Source organism: Sciurus carolinensis, chromosome 2, assembly GCF_902686445.1.
Source record: "Sciurus carolinensis chromosome 2, mSciCar1.2, whole genome shotgun sequence".
NCBI classification, from domain to species: domain Eukaryota; kingdom Metazoa; phylum Chordata; class Mammalia; order Rodentia; family Sciuridae; genus Sciurus; species Sciurus carolinensis.
Window position 1 is genome coordinate 24,897,522 of NC_062214.1, and position 16,568 is coordinate 24,914,089.

At 42.5% G+C, this 16,568-nt stretch overlaps 1 protein-coding gene across 1 annotated transcript in view; it reads right to left on the reverse strand.

Moving 5' to 3' along the window:
• The window catches only part of Kif3b (kinesin family member 3B), a 40,901-nt gene that overhangs the window by 12,903 nt on the left and 11,430 nt on the right, over window positions 1-16,568 (reverse strand). The window contains exon 2 of the mRNA XM_047541656.1: window positions 3,078-4,545. Within this exon, the coding sequence (XP_047397612.1) occupies window positions 3,078-4,481 (1,404 nt within the window). The 5' untranslated portion in view covers window positions 4,482-4,545. The remainder of the gene's footprint in view (window positions 1-3,077; window positions 4,546-16,568) is intronic.

Sequence of the window (16,568 nt, forward strand, 5' to 3'; positions counted from 1 at the left end):
GCCAAGTGACTAAGGCCTAGAACCCCTGAAACTGTGAACCAATACAAGTTTCCTTTATTTAAAAGAGAGAAGGAGAAAAAGAGAGAAAGGGGGGGGGGAGCGCTGCATGGATAACTGCCAAGGAGTGGGCTTCACTGAGGTAAGGATGGCAGGGGCTGGCTCTGGGTGGCCAAGGGCATCTCAGTAGAGATGTCCAGTAGGTAAAAGGACACCAGGCGTGTTAGCAGACAGTCCTGGACCATACATACACCTTAGGAGGTGTCAGTATCTAGATGGGGGTTGAGGCCAGGAGAGAGTGCTTTGTACCTGTAAATCATGGAGTTCAACGCTCCACCACCTGGTTTTTTGTTTGCTTTTGTGTGTACTGGGGATTGAACCCAGTACATTGAACTACAATCCCCAGACCCTTTTAATTCATCATTGAACTACGTCCCCAGCCCCTTTTAATTCAATTTTTAATTTTGAGACCAGTCTTCCTAAGTTTCCAGGCTGGCCTTGTGATCCTCCTGCCTTTGCCTCCAAAATACCTGGGATTACTGGCATGTATCTCTGTGCCAGGCTATGACCTTGCTTTTAAGAGATGTTGACTGTAGCCCTGTTGCCATCTTTCACTATGTCCCTTGAGACTATTTCCTCTCAAAACGAAGAGACTGCACTAGATTACTACTGCTCCCCCACCCCCCGACACATACCTTTCAGCTCTAAAATTATTTTGTTCCATGGTTTTCAGCATCCACGACTGAGAAATAAGTAGTATCATTCTACCATAGATAAAACATCTAAGAAACAACAGTGACCGTGAGGTAATGCTGAATCTAGCCAGACTTGGCCCCTGAGAGTTCCCCTAACACCCCAGATGCTTTAGAGAGTCTAGGTGTTCCTGGCCTTGACTAACAGGCCTGATGCTGTCTGTTATTCAGAAGAGTAGTGTGCAAATCAAATGTGGACACACCCAGTCACACTCCCAGAGCAAGTGAAGAGGGGAGAGGTGGCGTTTGACATGAAGGAACCCCCCAGTAAGCCCCTCCCTGGAACAAACCTAACCTCCTAATTGTGTGGTTTATGAGTCTGTTTTCACATGGGATCTTAAAATCCTGGGACTTTCAGGATTTTAAGATCCCTGCCTCTGCAGTGCAACAGGGCCCAGCTCTATGAGAAGGCTCCTACAGAGCCACAGGCAGACAGCACAGCTTCCAAGAGCTGAGCCTGGTGGGCAGGGGAGGGGAGGCAAGAAAGAACTTAACCATTTTTAAGTTGATAAATTTGGACATATTTTAGGGTAGAAACCAAATTTTGCATAAATTCACTAAGAAAGAACCCCAGCCATCAAGGGAATTCTGGCTTGTGGTCAGCCAGTGGCTATCTTGGGATCTCTAGGGCGACCTTCGCACTCTCCTTGCTGCTACAGCCCAGAGGCCAGGCACGTGAGGGAAGAGCGCCCCACCTCCAGAAAGAAGACAGAATGGCAGGAGTCTCCACACTCTAGAATACTGCTCAGCCACTTGGGAAATCGAGGTCGACATCAGGAAGTAGGCTGGCAACAGGGTCAGAGGTTAGGAGAGGGGTTGACTACAACAGTCCAGCAGGAAGAAATCTAAGGGAGCACGGTTGTGTTCTGTGTCTTTGTAACCAGGGTCTTGCAGCCTAAAACCACACTGAGATACCCTTGTGCGTTCCACCAGGCACACAAGTGCTGGTCCGATCATCACAAGGGTCGGTAAGGAAGGGGAGCAACTAGAGCTCGCTCCCTGGAAGAAGCTTCTGTGCACAGCCACTTTAGAAAATCACGTGCTCTCATCTGGTGAAGGGGACTGCACGTCCTCTAAGAGCTAAGAGTGCCAGACAAGAAACTTGCACATACACGTCCTCCTGGAGCCAAGTGTAAGGGGTTGGTCACAGCAGAAAATGGAAATAACCCACACTGTTAGGAGAACAGAATGCCACAGAATACTCCAACAGGCATGATGAATGGGTTGCAGCTACAGGTCTCAATACAGACTCAGGTCATAAACAGAGTGCAGGGCAAATAAAGGCAAGCTGCAGGCAGCATACTTACATGAAAGTAAGAAATCACATGAAACTGATCTGTGCTATATTTAGAGAGATAGACATATAAGGAAGGACTTTAAAGAAAAGTGAAAGAACCAAATTCAGGATGAAGATTACTCTGGGGGGAGGAGAACACAAGGAATTTCTAAAGATCCAGCTGCTGTTCTTTTTTTCATTTTTGGTACCAGGGTTTGAACCCAGGGATGCTTAACCACTGAGTCACATCCCCAGCCCTTATTTGTATTTTACTCAGAGACAGGGTCTTGCTGAGTAGCTTAGGGCCTCACTAAATTGAGGCTGGCTTTGAACTTGTGATCCTCCTGTTTCAGCTTCCCAAGCCACTGGGATTACAGGCATGTGCCACTGCACCCAGCAGCTGCTGTTCTATTTCTTATACTGGGTGTGAGGGATACATAGGTATTAGTTTTATTGCTGATCTTTTTGTTTAATTTTTTTTTTTTTTTTTTTTTTTTTTTTAGTTGTAGAAGGACAGAATGCCTTTATTTGTTTATTTTTATGTGGTACTGAGGATCGAACCCAGTGCCTCATACATGCTAGGCAAGCACCCTGCCACTGAGCTATAGCCCCAGCCCTACTGCTGTTCTATATACTGTACACAAACATAATAATTATTATTATGAATCCAATTTTTAATTTGAAAAAATTGTTTTGTTCATTGTAACTCAATTCAACAAATAGTTATGAAGCAGCAGATATCATGGAGGTGTTGGAAATGGAAAACCAAAAAGATAAATCATCCTTAGTTTCTGTGGTATTAGGGATGGAACCCAGGGTCTCATGCATGCCAGGCAGGTGCTCTACCACTGAGCTATTCCCCCAGTCTTTTGTATTTTAACATAGGGTCTTGCTCATTTGCCTAAGATGGCCTTCAACTTGAGTCCTCCTGCCTTAGCCTCCCAAGTAGCTAGGGTTACAGGCATGCACCACCATGCTCAGCCCTTGCATCACTTTTTTTGATAAGAGAAAAGGCACAGATTGGGGAAAGGGTCAAAGGAAGGGCCCGGTACCTTGATTTTGGCACCCAGCATCTCGGCAGCATCCTTTTCCCGCCGCAGGTCCTCCATCTTTTTCTCCTTCTCCTTCAGCAGTCTCATCTTCTCCTCTGCAACCAAGCTGTGGTCTTCTACAATGGCCCGCTTCTCAATCTCCAGTTTTTCTTGCTGTTCCCTCCAGTAATCATCCTTATCATCCCCTTCCTCCTCACCCTCTTCTCCCTCCTCCTCCTCCTCTTCCCCACCCCCACCACTGCCACCACCTTCCCTCCGCTTCTCTCGCCTCTTCCTCCTGCCAATGGACCGCTTTTCCAGCTGGGCCTTGAGCCGAGCAATTTCTTCCTGAAATTCTCGAAGGAGGGCATCCTTTGGGTCCTCATTGACCCTTGGCTTATTCTTAATGTTTTTGGCACGGTTGGCATATCTCAAAGTGGTCAGAGTCTCCTCTACATTGTACGAGGCAGGTCCCACATTGGCTACCATCACAGTCTTGGCGTTGCCGCCCAGGGAATCTTGGAGGAGTCTGGTAAGTTTTGAGTCTCGGTATGGAATGTGAGTGCTTTTCCCATCCACCAGGGCAGAGATGACATTACCCAAGGCTGACAGGGAGAGGTTGATCTTTGTCGCTTCCTTCAGTCTTTCCCCTTGTGCACCGGTCTTGGCTTGCCGCTCGCTGCCAGCAAGATCCACCAGGTTCAGCTTCCCTACCCGGATGTGGTTTTCACCATCGAGACCCACCTCGCTGCACTCGATGGTGATGACAAAGATGGCATGAGAACGCGAGCTGTGCTCGTTCATGTTGGTAGCACCCACAGACCGGTTCTGGTTCCCCACATTCATCACATGCTCAATCTCCTTCACGCTCTTGGTGACAAAGGAAGACAGGTCTTTCACGTACACTCCCGTGTCAGGTCTCTCCTTGAGCTCGAGCCTTTTGGTCTGATCCTTGGAGAGCAGGTCTCGGATCTCCTCCTGGTAGATCTCCAAGTAGGAAGCCCTGACGAGGTACTGCTGATTCTGTGAGCGAGAGATGTGGGTGAAGATGTGGTCAAATGAGTTGGGGATGACACCCCTTTTTTCAGGGTCACCACGGACTCCTTCCATCGTGTAGGTTTTCCCAGTCCCAGTTTGTCCATAGGCAAAAATTGTCCCATTGAAACCTTGGAGAACGGAGTCCACGAGTGGTCGGAAGGTCTCATCGTAGAGCTCAAACTGCTTGGCGTTCCAGTCATAGACTGCATCGAAAGTGAAGGTCTTGGGCATCTCATGGGTCGTGCCTTTGGGGTTCTTCACAGACACCTGCCCCAGCTTCACGTCCACGTCCACCACCTTGTCATAGGAAGCGGCCTTCTCCTTGCCATTCATGGGCCGACAGCGAACCACCACCCGGACTGACTCGGAGCTTTTTAACTTTGACATGATGAGCTCTGACCACGTCAGTCTTGAGGGCTATAAATCCAAAATGTCTCAAGATGCTAAGGTCCTAGGAAAAAAGCAAAAGCTAGTGAGTGCAGTACAACTGTCATCAGGGGCTATTTGACAGCAGTTGACACACATGAGTCATCTTCACCTTGCCACCTGACAGCTGTGTGCAATAACACCACACGGGTACTTCCTCATGGGATCAGAACCAGCTTCAGTAGTGAAAGACTCCAGTCTGACAGTCCTGTTAACTAGTGTGCCTTCCCCTTGATCAATACTTAAACTGCAGCCGGAAACCTTTTAAAGCCTGGATGATCTTATACCCTGCCAAACTACTAAACCTCTAAAGAAAGCTATTTGAAACTATCAAAATTTAAAATGCACATACCTTTGACTTAGCAGTGTATTTCTAAGAACTTACCCTACAATGTATGTCTTGTACAGAACTCATACTAGGACATTTGTCATATTTGTCATGTATCTTTTGTTTTTTTAGTTGTACATAGGCACAATACCTGTATTTTATTTCATTTCATTTTTTGCTGGGGACTGAACCCAGGACCTTGTGCATGCAAGGCAAGCACTCTACCAACTGAGCTATATCCCCAGCCCTCCTTTATTTTATTTATTTATTTACATGTGGTGCTGAGGATTGAACCCAGTGCCTCACACATGCCAGGCAAGCACTCTACCACTGAGCTACGGCCCCAGCCCTGTCATGGCATCTTTGTGGTAGCAATAGATGGGGAGAATTTCAATTCTCATCAAGAGGGGGCTGATTGATCAAATTCAATATAAATGTATAGAGATAGATAAGAGATAGAGGTATATATACACACACATATATAAAAATGTACATATACATATATACATCAGTGGAATCCTGTGCAGTTATTAAAAAGAACGGGGCAATCTACACAGACTCCTGTGCCAAGACATGCTGTTAGAAAGCAGGGGGGAACAGTGGATACAGTATACACAGTATGTGAGGAAAAGAACCCCGTCCTGAACGAGCGGCTTTGAGTGATGATGACACAGCAGCACAGGTTCCTCAGTTCTAACAGATGTACCACTCTGCTGGGAGATGCTGATAATGGGAGAGGTTATGCAAGTGTCAGGGAGTATATGCAAATCTCTGTATCTTCTGCTCCATTTTGCTATGAACCTAAAATTGCTCTAAAAATAAAGACTACTAAGAAGAATAAACAAGTAAATACATATTAAAAAGCAGGAGGGATCTGCACATATTTCAGGCTTGATATGCACACAATATTATTAGAAATGCTCATGTAATGCTGGGTGCGGCGGCACATGCCTATAATCCCAGTGCCTTGGGAGGCTTAGGAAGAAGGATCTCAAGTTTGAGGCCCGCCCCAGCAACTTACTGAGACCCAGTCTCGAAATAAAAAAAAATAAAAAGGGCTGGGGAGGTCATTCAATGGTAAAGCACCCTGGGTTGGATCCCCAGTACTAAAAAAAGTAAACCTGTAAAATTGGTAACAGTGGCAGCCTCTGCAGGGGAACTGAGGGCCTAGGAGACTAAGAGGTCCAGAGAGAGAAAAACTTCACTGTGTACTCACTTGTGTTGCTTGAAGTTCCTAGTTGGTGCTGATACTTTTCAGTTCTAAAAGCATCAACAAAAACTGGCTTGTGCAAAATGTGTTCAAGTAAGTGTGGCAGAATGCATTGCACAGAAGGCACTTGTTCAATCAATAAATTCAACGGAGAGAATTTGAATGCAAATAAGAAAATCAGTGTTAACATTATCTAAAGACAAAACAAAAAGAACTTCATTTGGTGCTAGAAAATTCAAGGGACAGAAGGAAGGATGATCAAATGTGTCCTTGGGGAATAGGTGGGGATCAAGAAGATGGGAACAAAGAGGCAAGCAAAGACGTCAAACTCCTGATGACCTGTGCAGGGAAATTTCTTAAACAGGCAATTCATGTGGTTCTGGACTCAAAGACTTTTTCTTCGGAGACAGATCTCCCTCCCTCACCTATTCTCTGTCCACCTAAAAGTGGAATGGCTAAAAAGAGGGATATATGCATTTGTAATAGTATCATATTTAGAACAATATTCTTTCTAGCTGTGAAATGACCCATTCCAAGCCAAGAAAGGGTGGGAGAATGAGAAACAATGATGGGCTACTTTGGGCATTGTGAACAGATCTTGAGTGAACCCACTCCCCAGCTGATCTTCCACAGACTGTCCTGCTGTGACTAAGCAGGTGGTACAAAGTTACTTTTCATGCTTCCATACATGTAATAAAACATTGCCATCTACAATGAAGAAACAGAAGACCCTGTGTGAACCTATTTTCTGTAAATTCTAACGAAACGTAAGGATAATTCTCCTTCTTTATGGATGATTTGTGAGATTAAAAGGCACTTACAAAGATGAAAGTACTTTGTAAACTAACATAAAGATGGATTAAAATCAATAATACAGGTACAGGGGCTGGGGTGTGACTCAGGGGTAGAGTGCCTACCTACCATGCTCTGGGAAGGGAAGGGGAGAGGGAAACAGGGAGAGAGGCACACAGAAAGACACAGACAGAGAGGTGTGTTTTTCCAAAATCCTTGTCAAGGGTCATTCAAAGATTGCAGGTTAGCCCTAATTTTATCCATTAGCTATCACTAGAATAACATTTTCTATTTAGTTTGTAGTCATCATCTTTTTAAAAGTCAGACTGAGATCTAAATACCTACCTGATATTCAATAAGAACTAAATCTCAAGTCATTTAAAGAAAACCATGCACAAGGTAGGCCTTCAGTTCATTCATCACCTTCTAGGCACTATTAGAATTTTGCCAGATAGGCAGGGTGCAGTTGTAGCTCAGTGGTAGAGCGAGCATTTGCCTGGCATGCATGAGGCACTGGGTTCAATCCTCAGCACCACAAAAAAAAAAAAAAAAAATCAATCGATCAATCAATCAGTTAAAGGTATTGTGTCCATCTACAACTTAAAAAAAAAAAGAAGAAGAAGAAGAAAATTTTGCCAGATGGTAAGGAAAGAGCCAGATGCCAGAGTGGCCAGTTTCCAGTGTTTCCTTTTAATTTCTAGGGGAACAGCCCCCAAGCTCTGGCTGTGTCAAATCCCCTGGCCTGGCCTGTCTCTCCCTCCATTTCAACAGATGCCAGCCAAAGTTGGTCTAGGTGCAAAGTGAGAACACCAGTCCCCTGAACCTCCTTTGGGGAGGCCTCAGATGTGGGACATGGAGACTCTAGCCTTGAAAGAGTGAGAGCAATACAATGACAGGGAGGAACTGAGCCATCCAACATTTACCATCAAAGCAATGTGGCCCCAAGCCTGCTTCTCAAAAAAGCCTTCAGCAAGTTGACCTAGAGGTTGGGCTGCTTTGTTATAGCACCATGTATTTCTGAGCTTTTCAAGATGATAAAAAACAAAAGAATGATAATGACCTACATTAATCTTCAAAGCCCTTAAAAAGGAAGGAATTCCTAAAGCAAGAGTCCTCTTAATTAAATCTCCCCAACTCTGAACACAGAATTCATTTCTTCTCTGACTCACCCAGTCACACTGAACTAGTCATGTATTATTGATGTATTATTTCAGGAAGATGGACTAATTTAATTTCCTGCCACCAGGACTTACAATCTTGTTCAGGGTCCTCCTCAAAGGAGAGGATTTTCTTGGAAGGACGCCCTGATACTCTTTCTTTATTACCTTCTTTATTCTCTTCTAGTGGGTCTAATTACAGAGTGATAAATCTTTAAAGGAACTCACAGCATTGCCAGGAAAGAAGGAACCACAGGTCAGCGCTCATCACCTGCTTCCTGAACACCTCTTCTGCTAGAACCTGTCACTGGATGTTAACACCCACTGCCTGAAAGGCTGTTACACATGAAAAACCGAGTTCTTCCACAGCCTCATCTCTTTGTCTGCTGAGGGAATCAGCTACCTATTTCTCATGGCAGCCACAATCTTCCACACAGTTCTCCCAACTTTCTTGTTTGGATTCAGGCAACCTTGCCTTTGCTGATTGTCATGGAGTCTCATCTCAAAGTCTAGAACTAGGAGTGGATTGGGGTCTCAGGTAACTATTGATTTCCCATAGAGAGTCTAGGACAGAGGTCACAAACTGGTCAAATTCTCATCTGAAACTTTGTGTATGTGTGTATATCTGGTGCTGGGATGGAAGCCAGAGCTTTGCACATTTTAGGCAAGTCTGCCACCAAGCTAAACCCCAGACCTCCACCTGAAACTCTCCCATCCCACCCCCAGTACTGGGAATCAAACCCACAGGGCACTCTACCACTGAGCTATATTCCTAGACCTTTTTATTATATTTTGAGACAGAGTCTAAGTTGGTGAAGCTAGACTTGAAGTTGCAATCTTCCTGCCTCAGTCTCCCAAATTGCTGGGATTACACAGGTGTGCCACCATGTCCTGCTTACCTGGTGTTTGCAACAACAGAGTTGCAGGGCATGGTGGTGCATGTCTATAATCCCAGAGACTTGGGAGGCTGAGGCAGGAGAATCCCAAGTTCAAAACCAGCCTCAGCAATTAAATGAGTCCCTAAGCAACTTAGTGAGACCCTATGTCAAAATAAAAAGACCTGGAGATGTGCTTCAGTGATTAAGTGCCCTGGATTCAATCCCTGGTACCAAAAATAAAAAAATAAAAATAAATATGCTAAAAAAAAAAAAGAGAGAGAGTTGAGGGTGTAGCTAAGTGGGTAGAGCACATGCTTAGCATGCTTAAGGTCCTGAATTAAATCAAGCTCCAGTATCAAAAACAACAGCAGTAACAACAACAACAACAACAACAACAAAGGTTCAGCAATTCCAACCTCTCTCTCTATGCACACATACTGGTAAAAATCTTTGCATCTATGCACAGGAAACACAGGCAAGGATGCTTCCTTCAGCACTATCATAACAGCAGGAAACTGGACACCTACACATCCACTTATGGGAGAATGAAAAATAAAATATGGTACCGTTGCATGATAGATAATATAGTATACTATTCAGTAGTTAAAAAGAATCAGAGCAGGGGTCAGCAAACTATAGTCCACAGGCCAAATCTGGCATACAGTCTATTTTTGCAAATAAAATTCTATCAGAGCACAGCCACAAGCTTTGTTTGCATATTCTCTATGGCTGCATTAACTATAAGATAGTAGAGCAGGTGGCTGCAGTAGGGGCGGTATGGCCCACGAATCCTAAAATATTTACTGTCTGGTCTTTTACAGAAAAAAATTTGCCAATCCTTGAATTAGAGTTATATATATATTCACACGGATAAATGAACAGGTTACAAGCTACAGAGTGGTAATTTTTTATTTGCAACAAAAAAACATAGTGTGCATGGATTTGTATTTATGTATTTTGTATAAAAAAATGGAGAGAAGGGTATGCACCGATTTTATGATAGTAGCTGCCCAAATTGGATAGTGGGAAGTACAGAAAATGACACCAGAGATTAGAAGAATATTTCAATTTTAAATGTAATATTTTATCATTTATTTTATTTTATTTATTTATTTGTTTATTTATTATTTATTTATTTATTTTTTGCAGTGCTGGGGATCGAACCCAGGGCCTTGTGCTTGCAAGGCAAGCACTCTACCAACTGAGCTATCTCCCCAGCCCCTTATCATGTCTTTTAAAAAATAAAAATGGGGAAATGAGTCTTTGAAGTAAATAAGAAAACATTACCATCAATTTTGGCTGTTTCCTATATTATTACAACAACCAGTTCACATTAAAAAATACACACACACACACACACACACACGCACACACACATATTTTTTCCCTAATTCTCTGGAAGAACAGAAATATGTGACAGCCCTTAATCAGAGCCCCAAGTGGCAGCTGGGGAGCTGAGCAACAGTGCCCCTCTGGTGGACCGGGTTCTCCAGTCTTCGCCAACTCACAGTCCCTCCTGCTTCACACCCAGCATGCTTTGCTCATTTTACACTTCCTGCCTGGCTCTTGTAGGTATCAATGTCTATGACCAAATTCATGTATATATGAGCTGATTAAGAAAACCTGCCATGCTAACCCATCTTTTAAAATGACATTTAAATGACATGGAAAATGCTTGAAAGTGAAAAACAGTTTACAAAATTGAATGACTACACGCAATCACAATTTTGTAAAAAATAAGACACACATCAAAACTCCAGTTGTGGTCCGTTCTAGGTGATGGGAGTACAGATGATTTGCCCTTCTCTTTCAATATTTCCATATTTTCCAAATTCTTTTAAACAAGCATGTGGTATCTTCGAATGGGAAAAAAAAATAAAGGTCTGGCAATTCCCCAGGAGCAGCCCTGCAAGAAGGAGCGATCTGCAGCACAGAGTGCATACTAACACACCTCTAATCAGTGCATTCCAACACAACAGCCTCTAAGATCAGGCCAGGCAACCACCTGCCCACTGCCTGACCCAGCGTTCAAAGACCCAGAGTATGTGAAATGCAGCCCAAGTCACAGATCACATGAGCCATCAGAAAAGCACTGCAACACTTGAGCAAAGAGATAAAAGTTACTCCCTATTAACTGGCCCAAGCCAACTCCCTGTGCAGGCATCTCTGGGGAAGCAGCTGTTTTTACTCTGTATCCACTGCATTACTATCAACACTGGTCTCTTTCACAATCTTCTCTACTTGTTATTGAAGCATCAGGACTCCCTGTTTCTTATTTGCAATCTCTGAACCACACCAGCTCGACAAGTCCAATTCTGGGTCTCTGGTTTCTCTGATGGCCAGTTATCACAATGGGAGTTACACACTCTTCAAAACAAGATTTCTGCTGGGCATGGTGATGTATGTCTCTAATCCCAGTGGCTTGGGAGGCTGAGGCAGGAAAATCGCAAGTTCAAGGCCAGCCTCAGCAACTTAGCAAGGAAAAGCATCTTTTTTTTTTTTTTAATATAACTTTATTTTATTTATTTATTTTTTAATGTGGTGCTGAGGATCGAACCCAGTGCCTCTCACATGCTAGGCAAGTGTTCTACCACTGAGCCATAACCCCAGCCCGGTCCTAAGCATTTTAGGCTGGGGATATGGCGCAGGCTCAGTGGTAAAGCAACCTTGGATTCAATTCCTGGTTACAAAAAAACAAAAAACAAAAAACAAAAACAAAAACAACAACAACAACAAAAAAAAAAAACCACCTAGATTTCCATCTCCAGTTGAAAAATAACAACATTGCCCTGCAGAACTTTTAAAAGGACATAGTATTTGTATTGAGGGAATAATTCTATATTTGCTCTGGAAGCATAAAACATATCTGGAGGGTATGTAAGAGCCAGATAACAATAGCTGTCAGATAACAAGACTGGTTTTCACTAAAAGAGATGGGTTTCTGAGGGTCAAAGGTAGGGAAAGACTTTTCATTGTATACCCTTTTATATCTCTTAAATTTTGAATCATATGAATATATCCCCTAGTCAAAAAAAGTTTGTGAAATTAAGTAAACTAAAACCTAGGCATTAAAACTCACTTTTCCCATTTCATCTATCCATTTTTACTGACCACCATGAATATAAGCTAATATAAAACATTTGAGTTGATAAACAGGGGGCCCTAGAAGTAAAACTCCTTGTCCCAATTTTATGGAGAAGTTTCAAAAAAAGAACTTCCATGAGGCCCATGGCAATGGAATTTTTAACTTTTCAATGTCAAGGTAGCAAGTCACACGGCCTCAGCTCTTAAAGGCATTCAGAGTATAGATGCCAGAGTGACAGACAAGTAAAATATATGCTATTGCAATTATAGGCACTGTTCAGAAACATAAGGTTGTCTTTTTGTAAGCCAAACAGTTGTATAAACTGTCTGAGATTTTTCAAAATATCCCTTACAACAATATGAGGTCCATGTCATCTTGAATTGGCACAATTTAAAATTTGAGGGCAGTTGTGTTGTCAATACCAAAACTTTAAATGTAAATACCCCCTTTGAAGCAGTAATTCCACTTCTTGAAATTACTTCCATTTCTTGGAATTACTTTAAGGACATAATTGCATAACTGAATACATGTGCAAGGTGGTATGTACATGTTTTCCATTTATCTCTAACCACTAAACTACTCATCAAAAAGGGACTAGTTAGGGCAGAGGTTGTGGCTCAGTGGTAATGCACCCACCTAGCACGAGGCACTGGATTCAATCCTCAGCACCACATAAAAATAAATAAATAAAATAAAGGCATTGTGTCCACCTACAACCAAAAAAATATTTTTAAAAAGAGGGGGGACTGGGCTGGGGAGATAGCTCAGTTGCTAGAGTGCTCACCTCGCAAGCACAAGGCCCTGGGTTCAATCCCCAGCACCGCAAAAAAAAAAAAAAAAAAAAAAAAAAAAAGAGGAGGGAACTGATGGCATATCTATACAATGGGACATAATACAGTTATTAGGAATGACAATAAACCTCTAGGTATTTAGATATGGGAGGATATTTAAGACACTGAGTAAAAAAAGCAGGCTAATAAAAAGAATGACTATGATACAATCTATAGGTATGTATGTGCATGCACAGTGCAGAGAGAGATGGGGGAACAAAGTATAAAGTTGCAGCAAAAAGCATGAGTTTTGCTCAGTATGATAACAAAGAGGTGCATGCCTGTAATCTTAGTAATTTGGGAGGCTAAGGCAGGAAAGTTCAAGGCCAGCTTCAGCAACTTAGCAAGATCCCGTTTCAAGATAAAAAATAAAAATGAAAAAAATTAGGGGGCTGGAGATATAGCTAAGCAGTAGAGCACCCCTGGGTTCAGTCCCTAGTAACTAACATACACACACAACTAGCATGAATTCTGGTGCTCAACAGGTCTGGGTTTGGATATCTGGTCTGCCACTTACCTGGTATAAAATCTTGAGAAAGTGGTATTAAGCAGTTTCTTCTTCTTTAAAATAGGGTTAAAAACAACACCTAAGCAAGGTGCAGTGGCCCATGCCTGTAATCCAAGCAGCTCAGGAGGCTGAGGCAGGAAGATCATGAGTTCAAAGTCAGACTCAGCAACTTAGCGAGGCACTAAGCAATTTAGTGAGACCCTGTCTCTAAATAAAATACAGACTAGGGCTTGGGATGTGGCTCAGTGGTTAAGTGCCCCTGAGTTCAAGTCCTGATCCCAAAAAAACAAAAACAAAAACAACACCTCCTTGAAGAACTGTTCTAAGGATTAGGTAAGCTAATAAATGTTAAACACAACCTAGTGCACACTGCATAAAAAACACTCAGAAAATGCCAGCAATATTGATCTATGGGTAGTGAGTTTGCAAATGATTTTTATGCTTCCTTTGGACTTTTTTGATGGAGCATGTAGTTTGCTTATTACAATTACGGTGAAGGGAAGCAATAATATTCTATTTTTTTCTGCGGGGGAAAAAAAGTCTAGCACCTTGATTGGGGCGTAAGTGTATCAAGAAGACAGACTAGCTCTTAGAAAGAAACTTAAAAAGGTCACAGGTAAACACCTTCTCTGAATTCAAATCGGCACAATGCACTATCTGTCATTTGATGACACAAACAGACAAACAAAAAACATGGATCTAAGGAGAAAAAAAAGAACTGAACCCCCGCTTTTTGTCTTAATTTGTGAAACATTCACACATTCATAGAACACCTTCATAAAAAAGTATATATTCAGGGGAGGGGTCGGAGGGGTGGGGGGGAAGGGAAAAAATGGCAGAATGAATCAAACAACATTACCCTATGTAAATTTATGATTACACAAATGGTATGCCTTTACGCCATGTACAAACAGAGAAACAACAGGTATCCCATTTGTTTACAAAAAAAAAAAAAAAAGTATATATTCAACTCTGTAGGACATGTCCCATTCAGAATCAATGTAGATCTGGGGTTTTATTGTATTCAATAGTTACTACTCACAGTAAATCAAGAGCTTGATGTGTATTCCTCTTCTAATCCTCAAAATCACCTTATGGGGAAGGCAGGTATTAGCCTCATTTTAAAATAAGTATTGGAGGCTCAAAGAAATTAATCTGCCTGAGGTTGCACAGCAATCAAGTGTGAGATTCAAAACCATGTTTGTCTTATTTAAAAACCCATACATAGACTCACAGTGAACACACATATGCCTAAATGTGTGTATCAATATAAGCAAAGATTATGCACACCTGCAATTCCAGCTCCTGGGGAGGCCGTGGCAGGATGATCGGAAATTCAAGGCCAGCCTGGGCAACTGAGTGAGAACCTATTTCAAAATTTAAAGAAGGGGAGCAGGGGTAGGGATGTAACCAGGAGGCAGAGTGTACCTCGCAAACATGGCAACCTGGGTTCAATACATACACAAATTAAACAGACTAAAATAATTCCAGCTGTACAGAGGAGTACAGAGTGAATAGTACCCCTCTCCCCTACCCCTAGGGGAGATACCGGATGCATATGCAAGCACTAATACATCAGCAGGGCTCCCCTACTTCTTTACAAAGACAAAAAATAACTCAGGTAAAGTTCTAATTCTTACTATATAGATCTTGGAGAAGACACTCTCCTTTTTTTAAAAAAGAGCTGGCTAAATGCCCTGGAATGGTTGTCTTGTGATGTATTTGATTCTGTCCACTGTTAAGGGACCTTCTGATTGGCCTTGGTCTTTCGCTACTGCAAACAATGCTTCAGGGACAATCTTGGACATGCAGCTTTAGGACAGGTGAATGTGCCGATGGACACATTCCTCGAGGTGGAAATGCTAGGCATGGACCTTTGGGACCGAAGGTACCACCTTGCCTCTTGCCTGACACCACTCATACTTCTACCAACAGTATACCCAGTCCCTGCGTGACCTTGACAGACCTTGCTCTGAAGACCCACTAAGCTATGAGCGTTCTGGCCAAGCATTCTCATTTCCATGTGTCTGGGAAAGAAATGAAGTTCTTTTTCTGGTAAAGATTTACACCACAAGAGACTTAATCCATCAGGTGTGGTGGTGTATGCCTGTGTGACCAGCAGCTCAGAGGTTGAGGCTGGAGGATCTCGAGTTCAAAGACAGACTCAGCAACTTAGTGAGGACCTGTCTCAAAATAAAAAACAAAAAGGGCTGGGATGTGGCTCAGTGGCAAAGCGCCCCTGGGTTCCATCCCCAGTACCAAAAAAAGGGAGAGGGAGAGAGAGAGAGAGAGAGAGAGAGAGAGAGATATACATAATTAATACGATATGTGACCCTTATTTAGGGCCTTTTTTAATTGATCTTGATTCAAATAAATTATAAAAAATATACAAGATAATCAAGGAGATTTGAATACTGGGTATTAGATGATGTTAAGGAATTAATTGTTTTTTGAGTTCCTGATTTTTTAAAGTAGAGCTTTATAGTTATATGTAGTAGTTGAGTTCATTCCAACAAACACACACATGCATGGAATTCAATTTTGGTTCATGAATCATGAAACCCCCTTTGCCCCCAACCTCCCCAACCCCTGCCCTGTTCTTTCCCCTACTCTACTAAACTTCCTTTCCCAAATTTATTTGTTTACATTTAGGGATTAATCATTGTTATTTATTTATTTATTTTGTGCTGAGGATACAAAACCCAGGGGTGCTTTACCACTGAGCTATATCCCAAGAACATTTTTATTGCTTGTTAATTTTAAGACAGGGTCTCACTAAGTTGCCGAGGGCCTTGCTAAGCTGCTAAGGCTGGCTTGAACTTGGAATCCTCCTGCCTCAGCCTCCTAAACTGCTAGGATTACAGGCATTTGCCATAGCAAGTTACTTTTTTATTAGGTTTTGTTTGTTTGTTTTTTGCAGTACTGGGAATTGAACCCAAGGCCACATGTATGCTGGGCATATGCTCTACCATTGAGCTGTATCCCCAATCCTTACTGTTACATTTTAAAGCATGAAAATAGTTTTATTTTATTTAGCGAATTAGTTACTGGGGATTGAACCTAGGTGTGCCTAGCCACTCAGCCACATCCTCAGCCCTTTTTATTTTTTATTTTGAGACAGGGTCTTGCTAAGATATTTAGGGCCTCACTAAGTTGCTGAGGCTGGCCTTGAACTTGTCATCCTCCAGCCTCAGCCTCTCAAGTCACTGGGATTACAGGCATGCACCACTGCACCAGCCAAACAGTTTATTTTTAAAAGA